The 17,718-nt window shown below is 60.2% G+C and overlaps 1 protein-coding gene across 2 annotated transcripts in view; it reads right to left on the bottom strand.

Moving 5' to 3' along the window:
- Window positions 1-1,441: 1,441 nt before the first annotated feature.
- AHNAK2 (AHNAK nucleoprotein 2) overlaps window positions 1,442-17,718 on the bottom strand; it is a 29,431-nt gene continuing 13,154 nt past the window's right edge. The window contains exon 8 of one of the 2 annotated variants that reach the window (XM_090265623.1): window positions 1,442-17,399. In XM_090265623.1, the coding sequence (XP_090121749.1) occupies window positions 1,965-17,399 (15,435 nt within the window). In that variant the 3' untranslated portion in view covers window positions 1,442-1,964. The remainder of the gene's footprint in view (window positions 17,400-17,718) is intronic. The other variant, XM_090265622.1, reaches the window with a different exon arrangement.

Raw genomic sequence — 17,718 nt, 5'->3', positions numbered from 1 at the left:
ACTTGCGCCCAGCAAGCCACAGCTTTAAGCACTGAAGTCGCTCCACGGAGGCTAAGCGCCGGGTGCCCGAGCGTCGCCCCCGGGAGCTTCTGCAGGGTTAGCTTACAAACTGCAACAACGGAGCACACAGGAGCCGCCCAGTTCCGGAAGACGGGCGGGCTTCTGCCTGTCCCCTGCAGAACAGCCAGAGAAGACACCTGCCACCCTCTGCCGCCGCAGCCCGGCCCTGCGCTGTGCGCGCGGTTCCTTCCCAGACACAGGGCCGCCCGCGGGGAGACGCCGGCGCCCGAGAGCGCCATTGGCTCCGGAGGCTCGGCTTCTCAGCCAATCCCGTCCTAGACTGCCTTCCATCGCCGGCAACCTCCTTGCACGTCCCGGGCCGCTTCTCCCCAGGGATCTGATCGGCTCTCTCTGCATCAGCGAAGCCTGGAGAGAGGTCTGCCATCCCGCTGCCACCCCCGGGGTCGCAGCCAGCGGGGTCCTGCGCGGGACTCCTGACCCACAGAACGGGAGAGGCTAGCGTGCGTGGTTTTAAACTGCTCAGCTGTGGTGATCTCGTGCGCAGCGCAGGCATCGCATACCAGGGAGGATGGGCGTGCTGGCCCCCCCCCAGCCCCCGGACCAAGGACTCGGAGTTCCCAGGGGGTGGAAACCCCTGAAACCAGAGAGACCCCGCCCCCCCGGCGTGCAGGCAGAGGCAGGGAACCTGGGGGGGCTCGCTGGCACGACCAAGGCCCCTCTGACTCCTTCACACACGAGCCACTCGGGGACCTGGCGTCAGCTCCCTCTTCAGAAGGTTCCATCCCTCAAACTTGGATGATCTTTGCAGCCCATGGTGGCACAGGGAGGGACCCAGCCACAGCACTCGGGACACGAGCTCCAGCTCCCCGTGGACTTGGCCCTCCTGCCGTCTGCAGCCACACCACACTCCAGGGGACTCAGAGCCCACACTCACAGCCCGGGGAGCAGCACCCCTCCCAGGGGGAGCCTGCCCAGGCCAGGAGCAGGTGGGCCAGTCTCCTCAGAACACGTCTGCCCGTGAGCCCAGGAGGGACGCAGCCACTGTAGGAGACCCTGCGAACCTCCTTCGCCACCCCACATGGCCTTGCCCCTCATGGGCTGCTTGGAGGAGGGTGCCGTGGTGAAGGAAGCTTCTGAGATGGTCGCATCACGGGCGAGGACCCTGCTGCCCTCCAGGCCTGAGCCCTCTCTCTGTGCTGGCCCTACTGTGCCGTCCAGCTGGGTGCGGACATGTGTGTCTGTGTCCCCTCCCCTCCCTGACCCAGGGTGCTGGGTCCCAGCAGATCTGGCTGCACAAATGGATCCGTGGGCAACCACTCTAAGACTCCCCCTGAGTCTGTTCTCCATAGACTGGGGCTGGGAGTGTGTGTGGGGGGACCCGGGATGGTCTTCCCAGAACAAAAGCCATTGCAGCCATCACTGGGGTGCATCACCTCCTTTATTGCCGGTCGGGGAACAGCGAGGGGGGCGTCCGGTGCATGGTGAGGCAGGCCCCAGCCTGCGCCAGCCACCACCCTCCTGCCCAGCATGGGTGCACGTCACAGGAAGCCCCCCCAAAGCTTGGATTGGCGGGACAGTCAACACAGGACTGAGCTGGTTATAAGTGTGCAGGTAACGGGGCTCTTAGGAATATGCCAGAGTTGGCCTGAAACCGGGAAGCTCCGCCAGCCAGGAAGCAGTGGCAGGGCAGGACGGGAGCCACACCCTGGCCGTCGGCCATCGTAGCCCTGTCCTCAAAGCAGCGGCCTGTCCTGGGCACGCAGGCAGGTCCCTAGAGGTGTCTTTGGTAAGGTGTCTCCAGCAGCACCTTGAGGGCCACGCTGCGCTGTGTGGTCCTGGCACCCCAGACCTCCAGAGTGGAACCTTGCTTTAGGGGTGGAGGGACACCCTCTGCTGTCCCTCTCTGTGCCTCGGTCCTGCCCTGGAGAGTCACCTCTGTGGCCTCACTTGGTTGCGGGCTCAGCACTGGCTTTTTGGCCCTGCTCCAGCCTGGCTAACTCCGCTCTCGCCGTGGGCGTCACCATGGCGCTGGGACCTGGCCTGGCGGTGCCTGTGGCCTCGGCAGGCTCCCCGCTCTCCTGCTCCTCCACAGAGAAGCTTTCTCGGGCATCAAAAAAGGTCACTGCTTCCTCCTGGAGCTTCGGCTCCGCCAGCCCTGCCGCGTCATCCTCGGCGCTTTTGCTCTTCTTGCTCGGAGAGGAGAACCCTAACTTGGGAAACCTGAACCAGCCTGCCTTCTTCGGCAGCTCCGCCTTGGGGCAGGCCTCGGGCTGCATCTGGACGGGAGCAGGTGGCGCGGGCAGCGGCGTGTCTTCCGCGGAGGAAGCGAACCCGATGCTCGGAAGCCAAAACCTGAACCGGCCAGGAGGCCGCTGGCCTCCCGGCTTCTCTGGGGCAGCCCCGTCTTCATCCCGGCTGACCTCGGTGGGGAATTCGAGGATTTCTGCAGGCTCTTCGTCCGAGCAGCTGTCTGCAAACTGGGGGCCGGGGCGCCCTTCAGACACCAGTGCCTGTGGTCCCGGCATGTGAACACTGGGAGAGATTATTTCAAACGGCTCTCCGGTGTCCGGCTGCAGAGCTCCGGGAACAGGCTGAGCGCCCGCGGAGACTTGTTCGGCAGCCGCCTGCCCGCCGTCCAGTGGAGGCTGCGGGTCCTGGGCGACCACGTGCACCTGGGCCCGCAAGGGCGTCTCCAGGGCCTTCCCCTTCAGCAGTGAAAATCCGTAAGAAGATGTCTGGATCTCGGAGGCCGGGATCTCGGATTCCCGCACAATCTGAGTGAAAAAAGCCTCAGGTCCCGACAGGTCAGCAGACTCTGCTGTGGCCTGGCTGTGCATGGTGACCTCTTGGCTCTCAACCAGAGCACCCTGGATGTGCACCCTGACCTTAGAAATGGGGGCAGCATCCGACAGGAGGTCAAGGGCCACAGGCTGCTGCCAGGGTACCCCAGCGCCAGCCTTCAGGGTGCTGGCACCCAAGACTCCATGGCCTTCCTTTCGTGGGGCCAGGTCCAGGCTGCGGTCTATGCCCCACACCCCGCTCATGGGCGGGACGAAGATGTCGGCCTCGGAGCCAGGCGCCGGGAAGGTGAACCTGGGCACCTTTAATGCAGGGAACTGGACGGTGAGCACAGAATCTGCCCAGAGCTGCCCCACGTTGACGACGGAGACCTGGGCCGGCACGTCAGTCTGCAAGGCCTTCAATGTGAGGGGGCCTTCGGGTGGGGAAGGCCAGTGCGCTGCTCTGCCCGGCCCCCAGGCAGCGGTCTCGCCCGTTTCCCCTGGGGGAGCGGGAGTTTCGGAAAGCCTCCCCACGGGCACCTGCAGGGGGAGGGCACCCGGACCTGGGCCAAGCCTGGCCTGCTCCGCAGTGGGACGCTCGCCTGAGCGTGTCCCGGTGGGAGGCAGGTGCAGCTGGAAGCCTCTGTTGTCAAGGCTGTGCCTTGGAAGCTCTACCTCTGCCTCCGGGGGCAGCAGGGACACAGCGGCCGCCACCTCTGACCCAGGAGCACAGACCCCGGGACTCCTGACTGTAGCTGGTGCCTCTCCTTCCTGCTGAGTGCCAGGCCCCCCAGCCCCGCCCCGCTCCTTGGAGGAGCGCCAGAAGCTGGGCAGGCGGAGCGAGGGCATCCTGAACCAGCTGTCCTGCGAGCCGGCTGGCACGGCTCCTGCTGCCATGTCCCCTCCTGCTGTGGACGCAGCAGGGTCCACTGAGCTGCCGGCTGCCTGGAGAAGGACTTCTGCTGAGGGGGCCCCAAGCCCGTGCCCTTGGCTGCCCTCCCCGAGAGACAGGCTGTGAGTGGGGAGAGGAAGGTCACCTGCAGACGGGCCGGGTGCGAGGTCAGGCTCGGCAAAGCCCACACTGGGAAGGAGGACCTGTGGCAGGTGGAGGTTTGTGCCCCCTCTCTCCGGGGGGCCGGATGTTGCACCGTCCCCGCTGGCCGCCCTGGTGGCATGAGGGCCCGCCCCTGCTTCAGAACTGGCAGAACCAGCCGGGGCGGGCACCGGGTCCCCAGGGGGCAGGCCGGCCCCTCCCGGGGAAGCCTTCATCTTGGGGAGTGCCAGTTTCGGCACGGCAAAGCAGGGCATCTTGACCCGCCCATTCTGTCCATCCTCAGAAGTCACAGCCACGTGGGCCTCCTGTGGAACAGCAATGCCAGGCGCACCGGCATCGACAACCAGGCTGTGTCCAGGGTGCCCTTTGGGCTCTGCCCCCTTCTTTGGGGACCGCCTGAGGGATGGGAGCTTGAGACGCGGCATTTTGAGGGGACTGCTTTTCCCGTCGCCATCAGTGTCTTCGGCTGGGTGTCCCCCAGCGGCGGACGTCCCAGCACCGCCGGTGGGGGCTTCCATCCCCTTGGACACTGAGTCCCGTGCATGTGGCGGCTGGACTCCTGGCCACCGGTACGCAGCGGCTTCCTCGGAGCCCAGCGCCTGCACAGAGCTGGGGGGAGACAGGGCCCACCCCCCAGCATGGAGCTCCCCCTGCACCGCTGCTGCCTCAGAGACTGAGAACCTGAACTTGGGTCGATCAAATTTAGGAAAAGTCACCCGGCCATCAGCTGTGCGAATCGGGGGGCCCACGGGGCCAGGGCATCTGCCAGCTTGGGACAAAGGAACACTGTCCCATGCTGGGAGGCCGGCGGAACATTCCGTGCTGCAAAGGTGAGCATCCCCCTGGGACTCAGCGAGGGCTTCCTCTGGCAGCTCCCCAGACACAGGGATTCTGGGGAGAGTCACATGGCATTCTGTAAGGGTGACACCGTCACGGGAAGTGACGGCAGAGGATTCGGCAGAGTGACTGCTGATATCAAGCCTGGCAGAAGACACGCCGGGCCAGTCCGGCGGGGGCGCGTGCACAGACGGCTCCCCGGGAGCACCCAGCACGCCGACAGCCATGCCTGCAGGGGCGACGAGGCCGCGGCCAGGCACATGAGCCCCGGGGTCCTCACCCAGGGCAACGAGGCTCTGAGGGGATTTTCCTGGAGGAGAAAAGACCTTGGGAATTTTAAAACGGGGTTTCTTAAATTTGCTCTTTTCTACAGATTTTTGACCTGAGGAGGCCCCATCCAGGTAAACAACAGAAATAGAGTGATCACCTGAATCGACAAGCACATCCGTGGCATCGAAAGAGGACATCACGCCTGCAGCGATTTCATGGTCCTGTGGTTCGGGCGCAACCACAGTCGCACTGGACGACGGGCGCAGAGACGGCACCCTGACTTTGGGCAACTGGAATTTGCTACTTCTGCTGGCAACATCCTTATCAACAAGAGAGCTGTCCCCCTCCACATGGGGCCCTGGCGCCTGGACGTCCACCTCCACACTGGGCAGCGACACTTCCACATCGGGCATGGTCACCTCCCCTTTGGCGCCCTTCAGGTCTACTTTGGGCCCCTTGATGTCTACCTGGGGGCCCTTGATGTCCACATGAGGGCCCTCGAAGTCTACTTTGGGCATCTTGATGCTGGGCATTGCCACCTTGGGCAGATGGCTCTTGAACTTGGTCCCTTCTGCTTTACCTTTCAGGTCACTCAGCATCACCTCTCCCTCTGGGAGGGCCACATCCACCTCTCCCCCAGGGAGCTTGATATCAGCAGGTGGCAGTTGGACGCTGCCCTCACAGGCTTGCATCTCACTTCCCATGGAGGGCAGGCTCACCTCCACAGTGATCTTGGGCACAGGCATGTCCATGGACGTTCCCAAATCCTTGCCCGTTGCCGACGCCCCAAATGATGGCATCTTGAACTTGGGCATCTTGAACTTGCTGTCCCTGCTGGATAACTCCTTGTCTCCAAGGTCAATGTCGCCCTCCAGGTTGGCTGCTGGCAGCTGCACGTCTACCTCCACACTGGGCAGCGAGACCTTCAAGTCAGGGCCAGTCACCTCCCCTTTGGTGCCCTTCAGGTCCATTTTCGGCTCCTTGGTGTCTACCTGGGGACCCTTAATGTCCACATGAGGACCCTTGAAGTCTACTTTGGGCATCTTGATGCTGGGCATCGACACCTTGGGCAGGTGGCCCTTGAACTTTGTTTCTTCTGCTGTGCCTTTCAGCTCACCCGGCGTCACCTCTCCCTCTGGGAGGGCCACCTGCACCTCTCTACCAGGGAGCTCGATTTCAGCTGATGGCCATTGAGTGTCCCCCTCAGGCACTTGCATCTCGCCTCGCACAGAGGAAAGGCTGACCTCCCCAGTGGTCAAGGGCACAGGCACGTCCACGGAGGTTCCCAATTCTGTGCCTGTCACAGACACCCCAAAGGATGGCATCTTGAACTTGGGCATCTTGAACTTGCTGTCCCTGCTGGACAACTCCTTGTCCCCAAGGCCCATGTCACCCTCCATCTTGGCCACCGGTGCCTGGATATCGACGTCCATGCTGGGCAGTGACACTTCCATGTCAGGCATGGTCACCTCCCCTTTGGTGCCCTTCAGGTCCAGCTTAGTTCCCTTGATGTCCACATGAGGGCCCTCGAAGTCTACTTTGGGCATCTTGATGCTGGGCATTGCCACCTTGGGCAGATGGCTCTTGAACTTGGTCCCTTCTGCTTTACCTTTCAGGTCACTCAGCACCACCTCTCCCTCTGGGAGGGCCACATCCACCTCTCCCCCAGGGAGCTTGATATCAGCAGGTGGCAGTTGGACGCTGCCCTCACAGGCTTGCATCTCACTTCCCATGGAGGGCAGGCTCACCTCCACAGTGGCCTTGGGCACAGGCATGTCCACGGACGTTCCCAAATCCTTGCCCGTTGCCGACGCCCCAAATGATGGCATCTTGAACTTGGGCATCTTGAACTTGCTGTCCCTGCTGGATAACTCCTTGTCTCCAAGGTCAATGTCGCCCTCCAGGTTGGCTGCTGGCAGCTGCACGTCTACCTCCACACTGGGCAGCGAGACCTTCAAGTCAGGGCCAGTCACCTCCCCTTTGGTGCCCTTCAGGTCCATTTTCGGCTCCTTGGTGTCTACCTGGGGGCCCTTAATGTCCACATGAGGGCCCTTGAAGTCTACTTTGGGCATCTTGATGCTGGGCATCGACACCTTGGGCAGATGGCCCTTGAACTTTGTTTCTTCTGCTGTGCCTTTCAGCTCACCCGGCGTCACCTCTCCCTCTGGGAGGGCCACCTGCACCTCTCTACCAGGGAGCTCGATTTCAGCTGATGGCCATTGAGTGTCCCCCTCAGGCGCTTGCATCTCGCCTCGCACAGAGGAAAGGCTGACCTCCCCAGTGGTCAAGGGCACAGGCACGTCCACGGAGGTTCCCAATTCTGTGCCTGTCACAGACACCCCAAAGGACGGCATCTTGAACTTGGGCATCTTGAACTTGCTGTCCCTGCTGGACAACTCCTTGTCCCCAAGGCCAATGTCACCCTCCATCTTGGCCACCGGTGCCTGGATATCGACGTCCATGCTGGGCAGTGACACTTCCATGTCAGGCATGGTCACCTCCCCTTTGGCGTCCTTCAGGTCCAGCTTAGGTCCCTTGATGTCCACATGAGGGCCCTCGAAGTCTACTTTGGGCATCTTGATGCTGGGCATTGCCACCTTGGGCAGATGGCTCTTGAACTTGGTCCCTTCTGCTTTACCTTTCAGGTCACTCAGCACCACCTCTCCCTCTGGGAGGGCCACATCCACCTCTCCCCCAGGGAGCTTGATATCAGCAGGTGGCAGTTGGACGCTGCCCTCACAGGCTTGCATCTCACTTCCCATGGAGGGCAGGCTCACCTCCACAGTGGCCTTGGGCACAGGCATGTCCACGGACGTTCCCAAATCCTTGCCCGTTGCCGACGCCCCAAATGATGGCATCTTGAACTTGGGCATCTTGAACTTGCTGTCCCTGCTGGATAACTCCTTGTCTCCAAGGTCAATGTCGCCCTCCAGGTTGGCTGCTGGCAGCTGCACGTCTACCTCCACACTGGGCAGCGAGACCTTCAAGTCAGGGCCAGTCACCTCCCCTTTGGTGCCCTTCAGGTCCATTTTCGGCTCCTTGGTGTCTACCTGGGGGCCCTTAATGTCCACATGAGGGCCCTTGAAGTCTACTTTGGGCATCTTGATGCTGGGCATCGACACCTTGGGCAGGTGGCCCTTGAACTTTGTTTCTTCTGCTGTGCCTTTCAGCTCACCCGGCGTCACCTCTCCCTCTGGGAGGGCCACCTGCACCTCTCTACCAGGGAGCTCGATTTCAGCTGATGGCCATTGAGTGTCCCCCTCAGGCGCTTGCATCTCGCCTCGCACAGAGGAAAGGCTGACCTCCCCAGTGGTCAAGGGCACAGGCACGTCCACGGAGGTTCCCAATTCTGTGCCTGTCACAGACACCCCAAAGGATGGCATCTTGAACTTGGGCATCTTGAACTTGCTGTCCCTGCTGGACAACTCCTTGTCCCCAAGGCCCATGTCACCCTCCATCTTGGCCACCGGTGCCTGGATATCGACGTCCATGCTGGGCAGTGACACTTCCATGTCAGGCATGGTCACCTCCCCTTTGGCGCCCTTCAGGTCCAGCTTAGTTCCCTTGATGTCCACATGAGGGCCCTCGAAGTCTACTTTGGGCATCTTGATGCTGGGCATTGCCACCTTGGGCAGATGGCTCTTGAACTTGGTCCCTTCTGCTTTACCTTTCAGGTCACTCAGCATCACCTCTCCCTCTGGGAGGGCCACATCCACCTCTCCCCCAGGGAGCTTGATATCAGCAGGTGGCAGTTGGATGCTGCCCTCACAGGCTTGCATCTCACTTCCCATGGAGGGCAGGCTCACCTCCACAGTGGCCTTGGGCACAGGCATGTCCACGGACGTTCCCAAATCCTTGCCCGTTGCCGACGCCCCAAATGATGGCATCTTGAACTTGGGCATCTTGAACTTGCTGTCCCTGCTGGATAACTCCTTGTCTCCAAGGTCAATGTCGCCCTCCAGGTTGGCTGCTGGCAGCTGCACGTCTACCTCCACACTGGGCAGCGAGACCTTCAAGTCAGGGCCAGTCACCTCCCCTTTGGTGCCCTTCAGGTCCATTTTCGGCTCCTTGGTGTCTACCTGGGGGCCCTTAATGTCCACATGAGGGCCCTTGAAGTCTACTTTGGGCATCTTGATGCTGGGCATCGACACCTTGGGCAGGTGGCCCTTGAACTTTGTTTCTTCTGCTGTGCCTTTCAGCTCACCCGGCGTCACCTCTCCCTCTGGGAGGGCCACCTGCACCTCTCTACCAGGGAGCTCGATTTCAGCTGATGGCCATTGAGTGTCCCCCTCAGGCGCTTGCATCTCGCCTCGCACAGAGGAAAGGCTGACCTCCCCAGTGGTCAAGGGCACAGGCACGTCCACGGAGGTTCCCAATTCTGTGCCTGTCACAGACACCCCAAAGGACGGCATCTTGAACTTGGACATCTTGAACTTGCTGTCCCTGCTGGACAACTCCTTGTCCCCAAGGCCAATGTCACCCTCCATCTTGGCCACTGGTGCCTGGATATCGACGTCCATGCTGGGCAGTGACACTTCCATGTCAGGCATGGTCACCTCCCCTTTGGCGCCCTTCAGGTCCAGCTTAGTTCCCTTGATGTCCACATGAGGGCCCTTGAAGTCTACTTTGGGCATCTTGATGCTGGGCATTGCCACCTTGGGCAGATGGCTCTTGAACTTGGTCCCTTCTGCTTTACCTTTCAGGTCACTCAGCACCACCTCTCCCTCTGGGAGGGCCACATCCACCTCTCCCCCAGGGAGCTTGATATCAGCAGGTGGCAGTTGGACGCTGCCCTCACAGGCTTGCATCTCACTTCCCATGGAGGGCAGGCTCACCTCCACAGTGGCCTTGGGCACAGGCATGTCCACGGACGTTCCCAAATCCTTGCCCGTTGCCGACGCCCCAAATGATGGCATCTTGAACTTGGGCATCTTGAACTTGCTGTCCCTGCTGGATAACTCCTTGTCTCCAAGGTCAATGTCGCCCTCCAGGTTGGCTGCTGGCAGCTGCACGTCTACCTCCACACTGGGCAGCGAGACCTTCAAGTCAGGGCCAGTCACCTCCCCTTTGGTGCCCTTCAGGTCCATTTTCGGCTCCTTGGTGTCTACCTGGGGGCCCTTAATGTCCACATGAGGGCCCTTGAAGTCTACTTTGGGCATCTTGATGCTGGGCATCGACACCTTGGGCAGGTGGCCCTTGAACTTTGTTTCTTCTGCTGTGCCTTTCAGCTCACCTGGCGTCACCTCTCCCTCTGGGAGGGCCACCTGCACCTCTCTACCAGGGAGCTCGATTTCAGCTGATGGCCATTGAGTGTCCCCCTCAGGCGCTTGCATCTCGCCTTGCACAGAGGAAAGGCTGACCTCCCCAGTGGTCAAGGGCACAGGCACGTCCACGGAGGTTCCCAATTCTGTGCCTGTCACAGACACCCCAAAGGACGGCATCTTGAACTTGGGCATCTTGAACTTGCTGTCCCTGCTGGACAACTCCTTGTCCCCAAGTATGAAATCACCCTCCACCTTGGCACTAAAGTCCTGGACATCCACTTGCATGCTGGGCAGCGACACCTCCATGTCGGGGCCAGTCACGTCCCCTTTGGCGCCCTTCAGGTCCAGTTTGGGCCCCTTGATGTCCACCTGCGGGCCCTTGAAGTCTACTTTGGGCATCTTGATGCTGGGCATCTGGGCCTTGGGCAGGTGGCCTTTGAGACCAGCAGCGGGTTCCCGGAACTCTGCCTCTGGCAGGTGGCCTTCCGACAGCTTCACACTCAGCTCGTCTGTCCTGATGTCCATGTTGGCAGATGGCAGTTCAATGTCAATGTCTCTGGTCTTGATGTCGGTCTTGAAGGAGGGCAATGACACGTCCACAGAGGCCTCGATGGGCTTGCCAGTCACTGACGCCCCAAAGGAAGGCATCTTGAACTTGGGCATCTTGAACTTGCTGTCCCTGCTGGACAACTCCTTGTCTCTAAGGCCTATGTCACCCTCCAGGTTGGCCACTGGCACCTGCACATTCATCTCCACCTTAGGCAGCGAGACCTCCAAGTTGGGGCCAGTCACCTCCTCTTTGGCACCCTTCAGCTCCACTTTGGGCCCTTTGGTGTCTACCTGGGGGCCCTTGATGTCCACCTGAGGGCCCTTGAAGTCTATTTTGGGCATCTTGATGCTGGGCATCTGTACCTTGGGCAGGTGGCCTTTGAAACCAGTTCTACTGGCAGGTCCTTGGAGCTCTGCCTCGGGCAAGTGACCCTCCGGCAACTTCACTCCCAACTCGCCTGTCTTGATGTCCACGTCAGCAGATGGCAGTTCAATGCTCAGGTCACTGGTCTTGATGTCAGCCTGGAAGGAGGGCAACGACACGTCCACCGAGGCCTCGATGGGCTTTCCGGTCGCCGACGCACCAAAGGACGGCATCTTGAACTTGGGCATCTTGAACTTGCTGTCCCTGGTGGCCAAGTCCTTGTCTCCAAGGCCTGTGTCGCCTTCAAGCTTGGCTGCCGGCACCTGGACGTCCACCTCCACGCTGGGCAACAACACCTCCATGTCAGGCCTGGTCACCTCCCCTTTGGCGCCCTTCAGGTCCAGTTTGGGCCCCTTGATGTCCACCTTGGGGCCCTTGAAGTCTACTTCTGGCATCTTGATGCTGGGCATCTGTGCCTTTGGCAGTCGGCCCTTGAACTTGGCCCCTTCTGCTTTGCCTTTCAGCTCACCCAGCGTCACCTCTCCCTCTGGTAGGGCCATCTCCAGCTCTCCCCCAGGGACTTCAATTTCAGCTGATGGCAGTTGAATGTCACCCTCAGGGGCCCGCAGTTCGCCTCCCACAGAGGGCAGGCTCATCTCCCCTGGGACCTTGGGCACAGGCACGTCCACGGAGGTTCCCAAATCTTTGCCTGGCACTGAAACGCCGAAGGACGGCATCTTGAACTTGGGCATCTTGAACTTGCTGTCCCTGCTGGACAACTCCTTGTCCCCAAGTATGAAATCACCCTCCACCTTGGCACTAAAGTCCTGGACATCCACTTGCATGCTGGGCAGCGACACCTCCATGTTGGGGCCAGTCACGTCCCCTTTGGCGCCCTTCAGGTCCAGTTTGGGCCCCTTGATGTCCACCTGCGGGCCCTTGAAGTCTACTTTGGGCATCTTGATGCTGGGCATCTGGGCCTTGGGCAGGTGGCCTTTGAGACCAGCAGCGGGTTCCCGGAACTCTGCCTCTGGCAGGTGGCCTTCCGACAGCTTCACACCCAGCTCGTCTGTCCTGATGTCCATGTTGGCAGATGGCAGTTCAATGTCAATGTCTCTGGTCTTGATGTCGGTCTTGAAGGAGGGCAATGACACGTCCACAGAGGCCTCGATGGGCTTGCCAGTCACTGACGCCCCAAAGGAAGGCATCTTGAACTTGGGCATCTTGAACTTGCTGTCCCTGCTGGACAACTCCTTGTCTCCAAGGCCTATGTCACCCTCCAGGTTGGCCACTGGCACCTGCACATTCATCTCCACCTTAGGCAGCGAGACCTCCAAGTTGGGGCCAGTCACCTCCTCTTTGGCACCCTTCAGCTCCACTTTGGGCCCTTTGGTGTCTACCTGGGGGCCCTTGATGTCCACCTGAGGGCCCTTGAAGTCTATTTTGGGCATCTTGATGCTGGGCATCTGTACCTTGGGCAGGTGGCCTTTGAAACCAGTTCTACTGGCAGGTCCTTGGAGCTCTGCCTCGGGCAAGTGACCCTCCGGCAACTTCACTCCCAACTCGCCTGTCTTGATGTCCACGTCAGCAGATGGCAGTTCAATGCTCAGGTCACTGGTCTTGATGTCAGCCTGGAAGGAGGGCAACGACACGTCCACCGAGGCCTCGATGGGCTTTCCGGTCGCCGACGCACCAAAGGACGGCATCTTGAACTTGGGCATCTTGAACTTGCTGTCCCTGGTGGCCAAGTCCTTGTCTCCAAGGCCTGTGTCGCCTTCAAGCTTGGCTGCCGGCACCTGGACGTCCACCTCCACGCTGGGCAACAACACCTCCATGTCAGGCCTGGTCACCTCCCCTTTGGCGCCCTTCAGGTCCAGTTTGGGCCCCTTGATGTCCACCTTGGGGCCCTTGAAGTCTACTTCTGGCATCTTGATGCTGGGCATCTGTGCCTTTGGCAGTCGGCCCTTGAACTTGGCCCCTTCTGCTTTGCCTTTCAGCTCACCCAGCGTCACCTCTCCCTCTGGTAGGGCCATCTCCAGCTCTCCCCCAGGGACTTCAATTTCAGCTGATGGCAGTTGAATGTCACCCTCAGGGGCCCGCAGTTCACCTCCCACAGAGGGCAGGCTCATCTCCCCTGGGACCTTGGGCACAGGCACGTCCACGGAGGTTCCCAAATCTTTGCCTGGCACTGAAACGCCGAAGGACGGCATCTTGAACTTGGGCATCTTGAACTTGCTGTCCCTGCTGGACAACTCCTTGTCCCCAAGTATGAAATCACCCTCCACCTTGGCACTAAAGTCCTGGACATCCACTTGCATGCTGGGCAGCGACACCTCCATGTCGGGGCCAGTCACGTCCCCTTTGGCGCCCTTCAGGTCCAGTTTGGGCCCCTTGATGTCCACCTGCGGGCCCTTGAAGTCTACTTTGGGCATCTTGATGCTGGGCATCTGGGCCTTGGGCAGGTGGCCTTTGAGACCAGCAGCGGGTTCCCGGAACTCTGCCTCTGGCAGGTGGCCTTCCGACAGCTTCACACCCAGCTCGTCTGTCCTGATGTCCATGTTGGCAGATGGCAGTTCAATGTCAATGTCTCTGGTCTTGATGTCGGTCTTGAAGGAGGGCAATGACACGTCCACAGAGGCCTCGATGGGCTTGCCAGTCACTGACGCCCCAAAGGAAGGCATCTTGAACTTGGGCATCTTGAACTTGCTGTCCCTGCTGGACAACTCCTTGTCTCCAAGGCCTATGTCACCCTCCAGGTTGGCCACTGGCACCTGCACATTCATCTCCACCTTAGGCAGCGAGACCTCCAAGTTGGGGCCAGTCACCTCCTCTTTGGCACCCTTCAGCTCCACTTTGGGCCCTTTGGTGTCTACCTGGGGGCCCTTGATGTCCACCTGAGGGCCCTTGAAGTCTATTTTGGGCATCTTGATGCTGGGCATCTGTACCTTGGGCAGGTGGCCTTTGAAACCAGTTCTACTGGCAGGTCCTTGGAGCTCTGCCTCGGGCAAGTGACCCTCCGGCAACTTCACTCCCAACTCGCCTGTCTTGATGTCCACGTCAGCAGATGGCAGTTCAATGCTCAGGTCACTGGTCTTGATGTCAGCCTGGAAGGAGGGCAACGACACGTCCACCGAGGCCTCGATGGGCTTTCCGGTCGCCGACGCACCAAAGGACGGCATCTTGAACTTGGGCATCTTGAACTTGCTGTCCCTGGTGGCCAAGTCCTTGTCTCCAAGGCCTGTGTCGCCTTCAAGCTTGGCTGCCGGCACCTGGACGTCCACCTCCACGCTGGGCAACAACACCTCCATGTCAGGCCTGGTCACCTCCCCTTTGGCGCCCTTCAGGTCCAGTTTGGGCCCCTTGATGTCCACCTTGGGGCCCTTGAAGTCTACTTCTGGCATCTTGATGCTGGGCATCTGTGCCTTTGGCAGTCGGCCCTTGAACTTGGCCCCTTCTGCTTTGCCTTTCAGCTCACCCAGCGTCACCTCTCCCTCTGGTAGGGCCATCTCCAGCTCTCCCCCAGGGACTTCAATTTCAGCTGATGGCAGTTGAATGTCACCCTCAGGGGCCCGCAGTTCGCCTCCCACAGAGGGCAGGCTCATCTCCCCTGGGACCTTGGGCACAGGCACGTCCACGGAGGTTCCCAAATCTTTGCCTGGCACTGAAACGCCGAAGGACGGCATCTTGAACTTGGGCATCTTGAACTTGCTGTCCCTGCTGGACAACTCCTTGTCCCCAAGTATGAAATCACCCTCCACCTTGGCACTAAAGTCCTGGACATCCACTTGCATGCTGGGCAGCGACACCTCCATGTCGGGGCCAGTCACGTCCCCTTTGGCGCCCTTCAGGTCCAGTTTGGGCCCCTTGATGTCCACCTGCGGGCCCTTGAAGTCTACTTTGGGCATCTTGATGCTGGGCACCTGGGCCTTGGGCAGGTGGCCTTTGAGACCAGCAGCGGGTTCCCGGAACTCTGCCTCTGGCAGGTGGCCTTCCGACAGCTTCACACCCAGCTCGTCTGTCCTGATGTCCATGTTGGCAGATGGCAGTTCAATGTCAATGTCTCTGGTCTTGATGTCGGTCTTGAAGGAGGGCAATGACACGTCCACAGAGGCCTCGATGGGCTTGCCAGTCACTGACGCCCCAAAGGAAGGCATCTTGAACTTGGGCATCTTGAACTTGCTGTCCCTGCTGGACAACTCCTTGTCTCCAAGGCCTATGTCACCCTCCAGGTTGGCCACTGGCACCTGCACATTCATCTCCACCTTAGGCAGCGAGACCTCCAAGTTGGGGCCAGTCACCTCCTCTTTGGCACCCTTCAGCTCCACTTTGGGCCCTTTGGTGTCTACCTGGGGGCCCTTGATGTCCACCTGAGGGCCCTTGAAGTCTATTTTGGGCATCTTGATGCTGGGCATCTGTACCTTGGGCAGGTGGCCTTTGAAACCAGTTCTACTGGCAGGTCCTTGGAGCTCTGCCTCGGGCAAGTGACCCTCCGGCAACTTCACTCCCAACTCGCCTGTCTTGATGTCCACGTCAGCAGATGGCAGTTCAATGCTCAGGTCACTGGTCTTGATGTCAGCCTGGAAGGAGGGCAACGACACGTCCACCGAGGCCTCGATGGGCTTTCCAGTCGCCGACGCACCAAAGGACGGCATCTTGAACTTGGGCATCTTGAACTTGCTGTCCCTGGTGGCCAAGTCCTTGTCTCCAAGGCCTGTGTCGCCTTCAAGCTTGGCTGCCGGCACCTGGACGTCCACCTCCACGCTGGGCAACAACACCTCCATGTCAGGCCTGGTCACCTCCCCTTTGGCGCCCTTCAGGTCCAGTTTGGGCCCCTTGATGTCCACCTTGGGGCCCTTGAAGTCTACTTCTGGCATCTTGATGCTGGGCATCTGTGCCTTTGGCAGTCGGCCCTTGAACTTGGCCCCTTCTGCTTTGCCTTTCAGCTCACCCAGCGTCACCTCTCCCTCTGGTAGGGCCATCTCCAGCTCTCCCCCAGGGACTTCAATTTCAGCTGATGGCAGTTGAATGTCACCCTCAGGGGCCCGCAGTTCACCTCCCACAGAGGGCAGGCTCATCTCCCCTGGGACCTTGGGCACAGGCACGTCCACGGAGGTTCCCAAATCTTTGCCTGGCACTGAAACGCCGAAGGACGGCATCTTGAACTTGGGCATCTTGAACTTGCTGTCCCTGCTGGACAACTCCTTGTCCCCAAGTATGAAATCACCCTCCACCTTGGCACTAAAGTCCTGGACATCCACTTGCATGCTGGGCAGCGACACCTCCATGTCGGGGCCAGTCACGTCCCCTTTGGCGCCCTTCAGGTCCAGTTTGGGCCCCTTGATGTCCACCTGCGGGCCCTTGAAGTCTACTTTGGGCATCTTGATGCTGGGCACCTGGGCCTTGGGCAGGTGGCCTTTGAGACCAGCAGCGGGTTCCCGGAACTCTGCCTCTGGCAGGTGGCCTTCCGACAGCTTCACACCCAGCTCGTCTGTCCTGATGTCCATGTTGGCAGATGGCAGTTCAATGTCAATGTCTCTGGTCTTGATGTCGGTCTTGAAGGAGGGCAATGACACGTCCACAGAGGCCTCGATGGGCTTGCCAGTCACTGACGCCCCAAAGGAAGGCATCTTGAACTTGGGCATCTTGAACTTGCTGTCCCTGCTGGACAACTCCTTGTTCCTGAGGCCAAAATCGCCCTCCAGCTTGGTTCCAGAGGCTTGAACATCCACCTCCACACTGGGCAGCGACACCTCCATGTCGGGGCCAGTCACGTCCCCTTTGGCGCCCTTCAGGTCCAGTTTGGGCCCCTTGATGTCCACCTGCGGGCCCTTGAAGTCTACTTTGGGCATCTTGATGCTGGGCATCTGTACCTTGGGCAGGTGGCCTTTGAGACCAGCGGCTGGTCCCTGGAGCTCTGCCTCGGGCAGAATGCCCTCCAGCAGCTTCACATCCAGCTCGCCTCTCTTGATGCCCATGTCAGCAGATGGCAGTTCAATGCCAAGGTCACTGGTCTTGACGTCGGCTTGGAAGGAGGGCAACGTCATGTCCACAGAGGCATCGATCGGCTTGCCAGCTGCCGATGCTCCGAAGGATGGCATTTTGAACTTGGGCATTTTGAACTTGCTGTCCCTGGCAGCCACCACCTTCTCCCTTGGGCCGATGTCACCCTCCAGTTTTTCTTCCTTTTCCTTTTCCGCTGTCTTTTTCGGTGTTTGTTTCAGTGCTCTGCCCTCTTCTCCATCGCTGCCCTCTGAGTCCTTCTGCAAACGAGAACCGTGAAATGTGTGTGTCTCTGTTTCCTGTCCCTGGGTCTGTGCCCCTCACTTTGTCTCATTGGCTGGAACTGTTGCATTTTGATCTTCCCTTCCTTCCTTCCTTGTCCCTGTCCCCACCTCTGTTGTCCCCTCTGTCAGTCCTGCGCTGCCCCCTCTGCTCTCGCTTCCCTGCCGCGTGCTGGACATGCTGCGGGGTCTCCGTTCCACTGTGTGTGTGGGCTCTGGTCCCCTGTTGCCATGGCAGTGGTGGCTTCTGTTCCCGCCCTGGGTCCCTGCTTGAGCGCCATCATTCCACCTCTGCCCC

This window comes from Furipterus horrens, unplaced genomic scaffold, assembly GCF_987537825.1.
Source record: "Furipterus horrens unplaced genomic scaffold, mFurHor1.1.pri manual_scaffold_21, whole genome shotgun sequence".
Lineage (NCBI taxonomy): Eukaryota > Metazoa > Chordata > Mammalia > Chiroptera > Furipteridae > Furipterus > Furipterus horrens.
Note: the sequence above shows the minus strand (reverse complement) of the source record. Positions and strands in the feature narration are given on the sequence as shown.